Source organism: Asparagus officinalis, chromosome 3, assembly GCF_001876935.1.
Source record: "Asparagus officinalis chromosome 3, Aspof.V1, whole genome shotgun sequence".
Taxonomy (NCBI): Eukaryota; Viridiplantae; Streptophyta; class Magnoliopsida; order Asparagales; family Asparagaceae; genus Asparagus; species Asparagus officinalis.
This window is the reverse complement of record NC_033796.1, coordinates 90571999-90587085: the sequence shown is the minus strand read 5'-3', so window position 1 is coordinate 90587085 and position 15087 is coordinate 90571999. Positions and strand designations below refer to the sequence as shown.

General features: G+C 37.1%; 1 protein-coding gene and 1 long non-coding RNA gene across 5 annotated transcripts; both read right to left on the bottom strand.

The window, feature by feature from the left end:
- LOC109832379 (protein NSP-INTERACTING KINASE 1-like) lies at positions 5198–7501 on the bottom strand. Of its 4 annotated transcripts, none has more exons than XR_002244738.1 (6): positions 7236–7323; positions 6717–6830; positions 6403–6620; positions 6009–6115; positions 5626–5697; positions 5198–5440 (listed from the first exon to the last, which is right to left on the bottom strand). XR_002244738.1 is itself a non-coding variant. In XM_020399764.1 (6 exons), coding segments are annotated over exons 1-5 (453 nt in total). In that variant the 5' UTR covers positions 7379–7501; the 3' UTR covers positions 5790–5941; positions 6009–6046. The 4 variants fall into 4 exon arrangements, 3 of the variants coding, with proteins under 3 accessions (XP_020255353.1, XP_020255354.1, XP_020255352.1); XM_020399764.1 differs by lacking the exons at positions 5198–5440; positions 5626–5697 and adding exons at positions 5790–5941; positions 7377–7501 and having other exon boundaries at positions 7236–7285; XM_020399765.1 differs by lacking the exons at positions 5198–5440; positions 5626–5697 and adding exons at positions 5790–5927; positions 7377–7501 and having other exon boundaries at positions 7236–7285.
- Positions 14311–15067, bottom strand: LOC109832378. Its single transcript, XR_002244737.1, has 2 exons — positions 14674–15067; positions 14311–14563 (listed from the first exon to the last, which is right to left on the bottom strand). It is a non-coding gene; the product is annotated as an uncharacterized LOC109832378 (long non-coding RNA).

Genomic DNA, 15087 nt, shown 5'->3' with positions numbered 1-15087 from the left:
CGTCAGACAAGTTCAGACGCGAAGGTCGAACCCCGCGTCAGACAAGTTCAGACGCGAAGGTCGGACCCCGCGTCAAACAATCACAGACGCGAAGGTCGAACCCCGCGTCAGACAATCTCAGACGCGAAGGTTGAGCCTCGCGTCAGATAGTTCAGACGCGTGGGTCGACCCTCGCGTCAAAAATCTGAGACGTGGAGGTTAAACCCCTCGTCAAGAAGATTAAACGACGGGGTCCAGCCCCGCGTTATGGGAACGAGTTTCCTCGTTAATTTCAAGATCAGAACTTGCCGGAGCAAGTTTAATGACCACGAAGGTCGTACTCACCGCCGATTAAGGGGAGTTGGGCTGTCACATTCGCCTGAGCGGCGGCGCCGCCGGTCGGAGCCACGACGGCATCAGGCTTGGAAGCGACGTCGGACTTGGAGGACTTCTTGGATGCCATGGAATCTCGTCGGAGAAGATGAGCAGTTGCCAATGGAGAAGAAAACGAAATTTTTTTCGTTAAATTTTCAAGAAGAGTCGAATGACTCTTGATTTGACCCCTAGCGGTCTATTTATAGACAGCTATGAGCTGTCAAATCCTAACGGACGGGATTCGAGGCCATCAGCCCGCCCAAGCTCGACCCTCGCGTTCGAGTTGATTCAGCTTCCAAACGCGATGCTCACCTGCGCGTTCAAATTTCTCAACGCTGGGCTCACCCACGCGTTCCAATCCTCAAAGGCAGAAAAGAGATCTCTGTGTTTGGACCATTATGACAGTAATTTCTTGGTTACCAAGGCGACCAAAGCCAGGAAGAAACAAACGACTCCACTGGGGAGTCTGTTGGAGGAGTACAGATAGATTACAGTCAACAACGGCGAAATCATCTGACTCGATCAGGCGGGAAGAGCAATCAATCCACCAAATTCTGGGATCCAAAGTATTCCGAAAATTCGTCCCAGTCAACCGCGAACTTTCGAAAACTTTGGAGGGGGTTCTGTAGGCTGTCTAAAAATCACAATAGATAGCTTATTCAAACAAGCTCCGACAACGGAGGTCACAATCAGACGACTTCCCAATCACTGCATCCGCAACTCCACAATCGCCACAAACGCGACCTCACTTCTGAGATGATTGATCTTGATGGCTGTGACAACAGCATGGCTAATATCATAGCAACTATTAGAGATGCTGATGAGCAGTGGGACGATTTCAGAAATAAAAAGTTGGACTCAGTTGGTGAGTTGCTTGATAGAGAGCTATGGGCGAATATTCATCTTTAAGACACTATGGATGTTGATTCCCGTCTAGCTCCTACAACGAAAGCTACAATCAAATAGCTTTCGGGTCGATGATCGAAACATATAGTCGAATAGTTGCTTGGTAGAGAGCTATGGGCGAATATTCATCTTTAAGACACTATGGATGTTGATTCCCGTCTAGCTCCTACAACGAAAGCTACAATCAAATAGCTTTCGGGTCGGTGATCGAAAGCGGCAAATAGAGGACTTTTCACATAGATCGAGAAAGGTTACAATTCAACGACACTTCCGACAACTGATGAAAACTCTATGCAGCAGTCTTCACAATCTACAGTGAAAGTTACAATCTGACGGCTTTCACACCCCACAACAGCTAAAGCTAGGATTATTGAACAACGGTCCTTGCAACGCTCTACAGAAGAAGTTACAAATCAGCTAACTCCTTCTGAAACGCGGGTGTCATCCCCGCGTCATAACTTTGGAAATGAAGGCGACCCTCGCGTCGTCAATGCACAAGCCAAACGTGAGCGACCCTCGCGTTCAATGGTGTTCAACCAACAGCGACCCTCGCGTCGACAATGCACAAGCCAAACGCGAGCGACCCTCGCGTTCAATGGTGTTCAGCTAACACCCAACTTCGCGTCTCAATTCAAAGAACACGAAGTTGAGTTCTAAACGCCAGAATGGGCGTTTGACTTATTCAAACATAAGTCGAACGGTTCCAAAACCGTTTATCCCACGTTCTGAGGGGATTTTCACCCACGTAGGAGCAGATATAGGGGTCAGTTACAACCTCTTATCCCCCTATAAAAGCTCAATGAACCCAACAGAGCAACGGGTTGGATTTTTGGCATCTGAACCACACAGGTTGGATTCAAAAGATCTAAACCATACAGGTTGGAGATTTTCAGTTCTCAAACAAACTCGACAGAGTTAAAGGATCGGATTTTTGATAATCAGATCAGAGGTTGGATTCTTTATCATCAAAATCACTCGGGTTTGGAGATTCGGCAACGACAGCAACGAAATCCTTGGAGATAGGATTTTTGAATCAACCTCAGAAGATCAAATCTGAGAGGATTCTTCGACAACAGAAAAACAGCTTGATCTTTAACCGAATTTTCGGTTCCAACAACTCTATTCACAGAGTTCAAACTCGTTCAGAGTTCTTAAACTCATTCAGAGTTATTCATAAAACTTTCCACGAAAGTTCATCGTTCCCACGAGATAAAGACGGTCGGATCGTCAACGGAGAGCAAGTTCGACGCAATCAATCGAAGGAAGCACTCCATCGCTGCCAAGAAGAACCCAGTTTTAAACAAAGGGGAAAACCAAATTCGTTTTCCTCTCTTTTGTAATCAAGTTGTAACCGAGATCAAAGGAAGTAGTATGCTATTTTGGTCAGATTTATCTGGTATTTTAATATAGATAAAGTCCTTAGAATAATACTAGACTATCAGACATTTCGGATATGATCGTAATGAACAGATCTGATTTGTCGCTAACGTATATTCTAAAATGTTTCTAGTCGATGAAGTGTTGAAATGAGACATCATCACTTTGAGAAGATTAGTGTATACTCTATTTCTCCTTTGGAAGGATGATGATCCATCTCTTAGATCATTGATGTAAGACATCAAGATACAGTATACAGGTGACTCATTAGTGAATGAGTTGACTGAACGACTCACTGAGAACATCTAGTTGGTAATTATACTTAACTGTCAAACAGAAGTTCTCAAGTGATATAGTACATAGTTGGTAATTATACTTAACTGTCAAACAGAAGTTCTCAAGTGATATAGTACAAAGTAGTCTCATGACCCGAGGCATGAGTGCAATATCTTACATGTCAGTATAGGTGTATTTAGACTTTTACCTTCTCATCGAGTTGTGCATAACAGTTCTTGTTGGGTGCATCCCGAGGCGTAAGTAGATATTGAGATACCAAGATGAGATTCTTCTCTCCCAGTATAGGGGTTGATGTCATAAGATTGTTTGATATAACTATAACCTGAAAATCCTTGGCCGAGGTAAATAAGATAAACTGAGTGTCAGTTTGATCTTATAGGTTATGAGTTTAATATCAACAAACACTAATTGAGCAATTAGGGTTTGACAGTTTTCCATACCCTAGTCTCAATAGTTTGACATGGTTTGATGAAGAGACCGGTCTGTAGGGTATTATCACTGAGTGGTCCTGATAAAATTGTGTAAGCATCTTGCAGACATTTATCATAACTTATACCCGGGTAGTCTTTATGTGTAGCTAGCACCTCTATTGTACTTGTGGATATCATCCACTACCGAGTTCTTAAGTTGGGCCCTAGAGTCACACCAAACGCGTACTTAAATCATATGATTGATACGCATATATGATTTTTATCGAATACACATAAACGGTTATATGTATCGGTAAAATCAGAATGCTATGTGCTTAAGAAATGAATTCCAGTATTTTCCCCATAAAGTTAACTTTTAGTAAACTGGTTGACTTTTTAGTCAATGAGTTGACTTTTGGCCAACTCATTGACTTTTTGGTCATATGATGACTTATTAGTTAATGATTGAAAAATTATGAAATATCGTATTGATGTGGTATTTTCATTTATGAAATACACACTTTATTATACATTGATTAATGAGTCATGAGATGAGTCATTAAGGTGATATGGTTTGGGAACATGATTTTAGCACATAGTTTTGATTCTTCATGATTCATTGCATGACTCATGAGATGAGTCATTGCATGACTCATGAGAGAATCATTGTTTTGATGACTCATGGTGTGACTCATAGGATGAGTCATTCATGTCATGACATATTCTTCCTCTATAAATATGAGCTCTCTTTCTTCTTTCATGGTTAATGGAAAAATAAAATAAATGGTTTATTCATAGTTGCTTTCCATAAGAGAATAAAGAAGAGAGATCTACCTCTTAAAGTAAGAGGAAGTAGTAGGATTTTAAAGTACCCCGGGGTGGATATCTTGCATTGTGTCTCAAGAAGACTCCGATTTGATCAAGTTCACTTGAAGACTTGGAGATCCACTACAAGGAGGTTTACAACAACAATGAGCAAGAGCTAGGGACGTTGTTCGACCTTCCACCGAATCATGCTTTGAAAGTATGACTTTCTAATTCTTGTATGCTCTCTTTAATATAGGTATCATGTTAGATTTAATTAGGATGGTCCTAGCTTGTTTTTCATGCTCTCTACATACTTAGTATTATTATACATGCTTAGTATTATTATACATACAGTCTTTCGTTGCGTATTTTGCATGTATTTAGCACGAATTTTCAACAACAGGTTCTCATGAAGTCACACATGATAAACAAGAAATGGGCATACTTGAGGGTTATTTGTATTATTACATATAATAGTTTACACATAATGAGAACAATTCTCGGTTTAGCGACAACTGCATTTTTTTAGAGCAAGGTAATCCCGAGTCTGGTAAAAAAGCCATAAATGTGCCTCTTTGGTAATAAAAAAAGATAAAGCTTATGAATGTTTATAGCTACATTAGTGGATAACAGGCATTTCAAAGAGACAATATTCTCAGGTTACTTAGAGCAAGTCCATCAAGCTCTCACCGCACCTCCTAACGCTGAGGTGGCGGTGGGAGCATGCTGGACTTGCTTCAGCAAGCTCCCAAGGGAGCTCTGAGAGCTTCTGTGGCACAAAGCCTAGGGCTTTGTGCCACAGAGCTCCCAAGCGCTCAACAAATTTGTGGAGCGCTTGGGAGCTCCCAAGCCTTAAAGAACTATTTTTTTTACGAAAAGTCCTTGGCCTTTGTATCTTTGCAATAGAAGTGAGGTTTTTTTGATAGAAGAGGGGTTTTTTTTTTGATATTATTGGAGCTCCTAACTAGGAGCTTGTTGGAGCTTCATAAAATAAGGAGGTGCTCACAAGGCTTATTTTTATAATTTTTTATTTCAAAATGCTTGAGAGCTCTTAAGAGCTTGCTGACCAGGACTCCGAACTGGAAGCTTGATGCACTTGCTCTTACTCAGGATCTTGGAAGACGCAAATATCAGATTTTTGAGATGGCCCTGCATCTTCAATCCTTCGGAGCAGATTATAAATACCCCAAATTTGCTACCTTAGAGAGAAATTTTCATCGATAGTACATTCTTTGTTTTGGAGTTGATGTGTACAATTGGCGGTATTTGTCCATGTAAATGACACAAACCTACAAGCATCAGCATGGCAAAAAGAAAAAAAAGAAAAAAAAGAAAAGAAGAAGAAAAACATCATCAAGTAACAAAAGTATTGAAAGATATCATTGATAGATCCACATGATTATTATCAAATCATCTGAGACAAAAAAAGATTATGCAATTTTTTAAATGTAACTGCTGTAGAGAGAAATCATACCTTTAGTTGCACCTAGAGCTATAGAAAGCCCTTGTTTATATTCAAGCCTAGTCATTGCTTCTCCCCCAGTATCTGTTACAAGAAAAATGCCTCACGGACCCGAAAATAGGACAGATAGAGGGGGACAGGTGAGGTGTCTCCCTCTGAATGCATAATGAGCTGGCCATAGCTAGCTCATTATGCAATTAAGGGGGGACACCTCACCTGTCCCCCCTATCTGTCTCATTTTTATGGCCAGCTCATTATACAATTAAGGGGGACACCTCACCTATCCCCCCTCTATCTGTCTCATTTTCGGGTCCCTGTAGAAGCACCCCTGTTACAATGACTTACTATCATCTTCCTTTCTTTTATGAAAATATTGAAATATAATCAAGCCTTACCATATAGATGATTACTTATGCTTATATCTGGGAGATATTCAAAAGCTAGCATTTGTAGACCAGCTTCTTGGCAGTAACCAATTAGAGAAACAATGAACCTGCTTTGACTGGAAAAAAAATTCAACTCTTTTTCACTAGTTTTTTAGCAAGATAATTGAAGTAATATGGAAACAAAATTTTTCCAAGTTTCACTGTTTCTGTCTTTTCACTTTCACCCTTGTTGACTTATTGAACTGTTGTAATTGGACTTTTAAATTCCCTTTACTTATTAGTAGCTTTCTTTGAATAGCATCGTAGAATTTGATGAATAATTTTCTGTTTGATGATTTTACTTAGCAAACAAGTTCAATAACTTGTGAACAAGGTTACTCTATATTCCAAAATCCATTTTTACCTCTTTGATGAACTCTTTTTTTGGAGGTCCCTGGTGTGTCTTAATTGCTACAACAATGACATCACAAAGCAAACCCTTATACACTGAGCCAAAACTTCCCTTGCCTATGATATTGTGTTCATCAAAACTGTTGGTTGTTTGTTCCAACTCTTTTAACATAAAATGTCTTGCTCTCTGCGGTTCAGTTGGGCTACCACAAGCATCCTTACTCACTTCAACTGGCGATGTCAAAAATAGCAGCAGAAACAATTTCCAATTTTAATTATATATATAGGATGCATAATTATCTTAAGCAATACTGTGAAGTATCGTACCTTGTGCTGATGGATCAGATGGATTACTCTCGGAATTTTTATTTGCAATGTTCTTACAGTAGAACATGTAAACCCACACAACTCCAGCAGCTAATATTACCAATCCGAGAAAACCTGCAATGCCTTCAATTATTACTGGAAGTGATATTGATATCAGCATTTCTCGGGGGCTTCAAGCCTTCAATTGGTCTAAAATAAAATAAAATAAAAATCTATACATGGAATCTGAAATGAGGAAAATGAAATAATCAAAACCCAATAATGTGAAACCAAATAAAATGTATCAGGTTTCCAAAAGATGCAATAATCATAACCAACTTAAATTTATTCCTATACCAAAAATAATATCAAGACTTCTCATAGTGAGCAACAAACTTCATAACAAAAATGAACTACCATATACATAAACCACCAAAATAACAATAAAACTAGCAATAATCTAAATATTGACCCAATATCATAAAACACAGGTGCATAAAAAATGATAAAACTTTATATTAAGTCTCATGTTTTTCTCACCTCTGCTGATCGCAATGGATTGAGACAATCTTGAACCCAGCAAGCATCTCCTAAAATACCCACCAAAGTAAAGAGAAGGAACAGTCAGAATTTTAACCAAAACAAAAGGAAATAAACAGAACATGCTTTATTCTTACACACATTGAAAACAACAACAACAATGTGGATTATAGCTTGAAACAGTAGGATTAAATTGAAACATGTTCCTCCTCATTTATGGAACAGAGAATCATTTGAGTTGATGGTTAAGCCTTTTGCTGACTTAGTAGAGCTGGATTCTTTAACAGAGGCCTGCACTGAATTCATTGATGCTGTTCTCTTGATCAGATGCTTGGAATATGTTGATATCCCTAAAGTTTTAAAAATCTTTGTGGGGAAGAATCAATACAATGTTAATGTCTCAATCATGTCTGTTATGGGGGAATTTAGTGAAGGGGAAAGAAAAAAACAAAAAATTGATCAGATGGAGGAGAATGTTCAAAGCTCTTATAATGACAAGTGGTTTAAAGGAAGAAAAAATAGTGGAACTGATTCTTCTTCCCAAAAAGACTCAGTTACTAATTCTTGGACAGTGAGACAGGATTTGAGAAACACTCCTTGGGGATCTCCTGCCGCTAAGCTATGGATGGATGCCAAGAGCTTTTATCAAAGACAGAATTCTGAGTGGGAACCATGGATGGTTAATACTGATATAAATCCTGTAGTTGAACAAATCCCAGAAGAGAATGTGGTGGTAGAACATGAAGAAAAAATTACTCAGGAGATTAAATCTGATAGTAAAAATGTTGAGGAGAATTTTACTTTTCCTATTCTTGCTGAGGAGCCTACAGTGGTTTTAGAAGAGGTTGAAAATATTAATTTACATGAAGAGGATCAGGTCAAAACCACAGTGATTAATGATCAGGATATTAGTAAGTGGCTTTCTTTTCCTATCAGTAACAGTTCAGAAGATACAGAAAAAGTTTAGGAAAAAACAGAGGAGGATATCCTTTTGGTTCAACCATTGAATTCTCTGCCTCCTGAGGAGCCAGCTAATACAAATGTGACTTTTGTTAGGAGATGTTCCAGATTTGTTGACTTGGATCCCATGAATGCTGCAGACAGAGCCTCTGCAAGACTGGCAAGGAATGCTGAACATTCTTCCCAAGGAATCTCTGTTAAAGGTTCAGGTGATTCTTCTTCATCATCAAATTTGGGTTCTTCTTATGTTCCTATTCTATTTGATACTTGTTCTAACAAGCAATTACAGAAATTTGCTTCTCAATGTGCTATTATACTTGATCCTCAAGAGGATTTTGATCCTCTAAAAAAATTGAGGCAAATGGAACAGGAGAGAGCTACTTTAGAGTAGAATATTGGTTTGTTTTACCAGATTAGAGGTGTTTCTGATATATCATGTTGATAACATGGAATGTGAGAGGTTTGGGTTTAAGTCTTAAAAGGTTTGGTGTCAAAGATTTTTGTCTTTTGAATAAGGCTGAGATTATATGTTTACAAGAAACTAAATTGGAATGTATTACTGATAATATTTTAAATAGCTTGGGGGGCACTTTCTTTGACTGGGTTTGTTTACCCTCTATTGGTGCTTCTGGTGGTATCATGATTGGATGGAATTGCAATAAGTGGAAGAAAATTCAGGAATTTTCTGGGAAGTATGTTCTTTCAGTGGTTCTGCAGAATAATAAAAATGGTTTCATATGGACTGCTTCTTCAGTTTATGGACCTCATTGTAATAGTGAGAGGATATTATTCTGGCAAGAACTTAAAAATTTGAAAAATAATATTTCAGGTCCTTGGGTTGTTGTGGGGGATTTTAATCTTACTATCAATTCAGATGAAAGAAAAGGAAAGAGTATACATAGAAGAGAAATGGAATTTTTTAATGAAATGATTACTGATTTGGAACTTATTGACAGTCCCCTTCATGGGAGAAAATTCACATGGTCTAATAAAAGAAGTTCTCCTTCTATGGCCAGATTGGATAGAGTTTTTTTTAACTCTGAATGGGATGATGTGTTTCCTTTTTCTAGGCAACAAGGTTTATGCAGCCAATTGTCAGAGCATGCCCCTATAAGTTTTGAATGGGGGGATTATCAACAAAGCACTAAACTGTTTAGATTTGAAAAAATGTGGTTACAGTCTGAGGAGTTTAAAAAAGGAATTCCTTTATGGTGGAAATGTGCTCCTTCAAGTGGTTCTGCTGCAAAAAATTTTGTTGGCAAATTAAGATTCCTAAGGAAATGTATAAAGCAGTGGACTCATTCTAATTTTCATAGTGTTAAGAAAAAAAAAAGATTTATTTGATAAACTTCTAGAATGGGAGGTTCTAGAAGAATCTAGAGATTTAACAGATGATGAGCTGATTAATAAAAATGATATCACTTTTCAGTTGAATGAAATTTTGCTTCAAGAAGAACAAATGTGGAAACAAAGAGCAAAGACTCATTGGCTCAAAGAGGGGGATCATAATACAGCTTATTTTCATAAAATTGCTAATGGTAGGAAGAGATGTAACTTGATATCTTTAATTACAGTTAATAATGTGATTGTTAGTTCTGAAGATGGGATAGCTCAGGCTTTTTCCAATCATTATAATCAAGTGTTTGGGCAAACTGTCAGTCACAGATGTAACTTAGATTGGGAGAAGTTATTTCCCTTGGATGATTGGGGTCCAGATGAGATTGAACAACCCTTTTCTATGGAAGAAATACATAAAGCCATTTTTGATATGAATGGTGATAAGTCTCCTGGCCCTGATGGCTTTCCTGCTCTCTTTTATCAAGTTTTTTGGGATACTATCAAAGGAGATATTATGAGGATATTTGTAGAGTTTCATGAGGGTATATTAGAAATCAACAGATTTAATTATGCTCATATTGTCCTTATCCCAAAAAAGCAAGGGGCTAGCTCTATTAATGAGTACAGGCCCATCAGTTTGTTAAATGTGATTTATAAAGTGATTACTAAAGTCTTGACTAACAGACTGAATACTAAGTTGGATATGCTTGTTGACCCTTTACAATCTGGTTTTATTAAAGATAGATTTTTGCTTGATGGAGTTGTAGCAACTCAAGAAATTATCAATGATTGTTTCCAGAATAACAAAAAAGGAGGGATTTTATTAAAATTAGACTTTGAAAAAGCATATGATTTTTTAGACTGGAAATTTATTTTAGAAGTCCTGAAAGCAAAAAAATTTGGTATTAAGTGGATCAATTGGGTGACTTTATGTTTGAAAGATGGTTTATCTGCCATTAACATAAATGGTAAACCTGGTAATTGGATTATGTCTAAAAGGGGTGTTCGTCAAGGTGATCCTTTGTCACCTCTTCTATTTGTTTTGGCAGCTGATTCTTTTACTAAGATGTTGAAATTAGCTGTTGATGCTCAGCTAATTGAAGGGTTAGGTCCTGAAAATTTGAGTCCTAAAGTTTTTTGCTTACAATATGCTGATGATACCTTGATTTTTTGCAAAAATAAAAAAGAACATTTGATTGTGTTGAAGTTGATCTTATATTGCTTTGAACTAGCTTCAGGCTTAAAAATAAGTTTTAACAAAAGTGTTCTCATTGCTCTTGAAGAAAATGAGATTTTACAACAGAATTTGGCATGTATGATGAATTGTAAGTGTGGTGCTTTTCCCATTACCTATCTTGGAATTCCTTTAAGACCAGGAAAATTGAAAAGAGATGACTGGTTTCCTTTGATTGAGAAAATTGAGAAAAGATTAGCTATTTGGAAAGGTAGATCTTTATCTAGGGGAGGAAGACTGGTTTTGATTAATTCAGTTCTCTCTTCTATGCCAATTTTCTGGCTGTCTTTTTTTTTTATTCCCAGTATGGGTTATTGAAAAGATTGATTTTATGAGGAGAATATTTTTATGGACTGGATCTTTAGAGCACAAAGGGTGCACTAATCTTGTTAAATGGGAAGAGATTTGTAGACCAAAACATTGTGGTGGTCTGGGGATTAAAAATTTAAAAGTGATGAATAAAGCTCTTTTAGGAAAATGGCTTTGGAAATGGTTCAATGGCAATCATGAGCTTTGGAAACAAATCAGTTACCATAAATTTTTTGAAAGAAAATCATGGACTGAATATCTTCATTCGGGTAAAATACATCTATCTTGGTTTTGGAAAGGCTTTTGGACTAATATTGACAGCTTTCTTTGCAGTACTCAAGTGGATGTGGGAAATGGAAAATTTACCCTTTTTTGGACTAATATTGACAGCTTTCTTTGCAGTACTCAAGTGGATGTGGGAAATGGAAAATTTACCCTTTTTTGGCTTGATAAATGGTTAGGTTCTTTGCAGTACTCAAGTGGATGTGGGAAATGGAAAATTTACCCTTTTTTGGCTTGATAAATGGTTAGGTTCTTTTACTCTTGCTTCTCTTTTCCCATCTTTATTTAAACTTTCTTCATCTCCTTATGCTACTGTTTGTAGCTTGAGAATCAAAGAAGATAATGTATGGAGATGGGTTCTTCAATTCAAAATTCAGTTGACTGGGGATCTTGTCTTTTAGTTTTTTAAACTGTTGGATATTCTTAATTTGAAAAGTTTATCAGATGGGGAAGATAAGAGAGAATGGTTATGGGAGAAAAAAAAATCATTTTCAGTTAGATCCTTTTATCATTTTCTTATTGATGGGGGTCTAAGATATGATTGTGCAAGGATATGGGAGCTTCCTATTCCCCTGAAAGTCAAATTTTTAGTTTGGCTGGCTATTAGGCAAAGTTTGAACACAAAAGATGTTTTGGAAAAAAAGGAAGTATATTTAGACAAAATATGTTGTTTATGCTCTAAGGTGTCTGAATGTCATAATCATATCTTTCTTTATTGTGAGTTTGTTCAAGCTATCTGGAAATTAATTCAAGATGATCTACAAATTGAAGATGATTTCAAGCTGGGGTCTCTTGAAAATTTGTGGCTGAAATGGAACAGTAAATCTCTTGGGGACTCTAGACTGAAAAGAGATATTACCATCTGCTGTCTTGTTTGGTGTATTTGGCAAGAACACAATGATAGACTGTTTTCTAACAAGAAGAGGAATTATATTATGATTTTTCACAAAATCATGATTTTCTCAAATTTGTGGATAGGTATGAAAAAGGAGTCAGCCAGAACCACAAGATTGCAAGAAAGGAGGAAGAAGAAAATGGCTGATATGAGGCTTGATGCGGGACTCAAGACTGCTGCTGGAGCTGATGACAGAAGTTCTGGAGGGGTTATTCAGCTGGAATGATCCCTGTGGTTAAAATTTTTTGGGAGGACTGCTTTTTGATATCAAAACTTTCAGTAGTCTCTATGTGGTTCTTTTGTGTTTGTACAGTTAGTCTTGACTTACTTTCTAACTGGTGGCTAGAGCCTGGGATAGCTGTATCTCTGGTATGTAGCTATTTTTGAACAATGATACATATCCTAGGTTGGGGATATGTACATATTATGTAACAACCTTTTTTTGATATTTAGCTGGCTGGGATATCTTTATGGTATCCCATCCTTTCTCTCAAAAAAAAAAGCTTGAAACAGTAAAAAAAAAAGGCATCTTGATTTAATGCATCAGAAAAAGGAACAATCAGTCAAACAAATTAACCAGTGTGGGATTCCATATTTCCATAAAGGGATGATTGTGGTGGGTGAGCCGTGTGAGTCTATAAATAGAAAGGAACAGCCTGGAATCTGCCCATCAGAAGCCAAGCACAAAAGAAAGGTGGGTTTGTGATATAATTGCTGCCCAACTGTAAAAGATTGGAGATTCTTGATTCATTGAAGCAAAACTGACTTGTTTTTTAATGAGGGAAAACATCATGAGAGAGCCCTCTATACAGAATTACATAGGAAGAAAGATGTTTATATACACCCTTGCATCCATTTTAAAGCTGATGATTACACAGAGCTGTGCTGTTTGTACTGGCACAAATTCCATTCGTTCTGATACTTGTGCATTGGTAGCACTGATTTAAAATTCACAGTAAGAAATCTTCCCTCCTATATGATTTTCGATAGAGGACCATCTAGTGTTTTATTTTTATTTTTATTTTTCCCTGCGTCGGGTATAGGGGATGTTGGAGTTTTCAAGAACTGGGTCCAGAACAATATCTTGTTTTTGAACTATTTGAGGAGCAGAGGTTGGAGGTATAGTGTTTTGTATCAGGTTGACTGTCCAGTTAAACTGGAAATGGATGGGTCAGGATCACTTAGGAGTTGCAAAGGTGAAGTATAAATTAAAAAATAAACATAAAGCGTAAAGATGAAGAATAAATTTTATTAGATTATCATGCATGCAAGCGAGATATTCTGAGTCATACACCAATGTTTTATTTCTTCGTTTCTTTGCCCCAGACCTATTCTTCTGTAGTTAGTCATGCTCCCGAATTCAGCATATAAGAAGATACTTAATACCCAGTCACAATTTCTCTAACAGACCTAAGCCGAGCGATACAACAGTGATGCAACAATAACACGATAATCACATACAACTGTAATTATGTATTATGTTCAAAACCTACAAGTATACCTGCTTCTCCACACAGCTGTGAACATACAAACCAGGGAATGCAATGTCCTCCAAAGTGCCAGGTAGCCAAAATTAAAACCATATATACAAAGATCACACACTAGCAAAATCGGAAAATAAAGTATTTGACTACAAAATTAAAAGTATATATACAAAGATCACACACTAGCAAAATCTGAAAATAAAGTATTAACTACGAACCAGCACTCTTTAGCACTTGCTCACCAAAAACTAACAACATGTGAGACAAGTTTGTCCTTGAGTACAAGGCCACTTCCTACTACTTAAATGTGAAAATGAAACTAGAAAAGGCGAGTCATATATTGGATGAAACCTCCAATGTACTGGACAGTCCAAAACCACATAATGGTGACAAGTAATATGATATAGAGGTTCGTTGCTCAGAGAGGAGCATGTATTGAGTTCCTATTATGCATTAAGGCTCACAAGATCATATACATCAGCAGGTTCAACCATATAACAGGTCAAATTACTCAGGCACATGAAGCGAGCTATTATAAGAAAATCAGGAAAACATTCTCAAGAAATTCCCATCTCCTATTAAAGTGAAGAAAATGTGATAAAATTGTTGATGAGAACCATAAAACAGAATAGCTAAAGTTACATTATACAAATTGATCACGTTACACTTACATTGCTAAATACTCAAATCAGATAGTATCTTATATACACAAACAATGTATCATCTCAACAGAGCATTAAACTATTTACATGTGGTAGGGTTTCCTAGGGGTCGGTGCCCTATTCTCCAAGGATTGGAATCTTTGCTTCAGATGGAATACTTCAACCTGCAAATTTATATGAAGAACGAAATTAAAATGCCCACATTTATATTAACACTATTGAAAAAAACAAAAAAAAACTAAAAGGACAAGGAATGAAACAAGCAAAGCTATACCTGAAGCTGAAATGCTCTTGCTCTTTCTCCAGCAAGTACCCCTCTGGTAGAATGCAACTCCTGTATTGTCATATATTGTTACTTTAAAAAAGCAGATATTGAAACCTTTTGAGGAAATGGCATACTTTTTCTAGGGGTAAATTAACAAAACCCTCAAAGTTTGCCCCATTTGGAGATAACCCCAAAAAATGCTGGGAAATGATACTTGATCACCAAATTTTTGCATTTATCTCATTTTTGGGGTAAGTGACATTTCCTTTTTTTTTGTGTGTATTAACAGAGTGGGCCAAACTTCTTGGAGGGTTTGGTGAAATTATAGTTTCCTAACAAAAGAAGGCATATTGAAGCACAGACTTGCACAAAGATCTCAAGATGGACCTCACGTTCTCGATGGTAACTAGTACATTTTCCTCA

Coding starts and splice junctions, on each gene's coding strand:
- LOC109832379 (XM_020399764.1), bottom strand. Junction 6,621..6,716: donor ATCTGATCCATCAGCACAAG/GTACGATACTTC, acceptor TGACATCGCCAG/TTGAAGTGAGTAAGGATGCT. Junction 6,116..6,402: donor AAAAAGAGTTCATCAAAGAG/GTAAAAATGGAT, acceptor TTTTTTTTCCAG/TCAAAGCAGGTTCATTGTTT.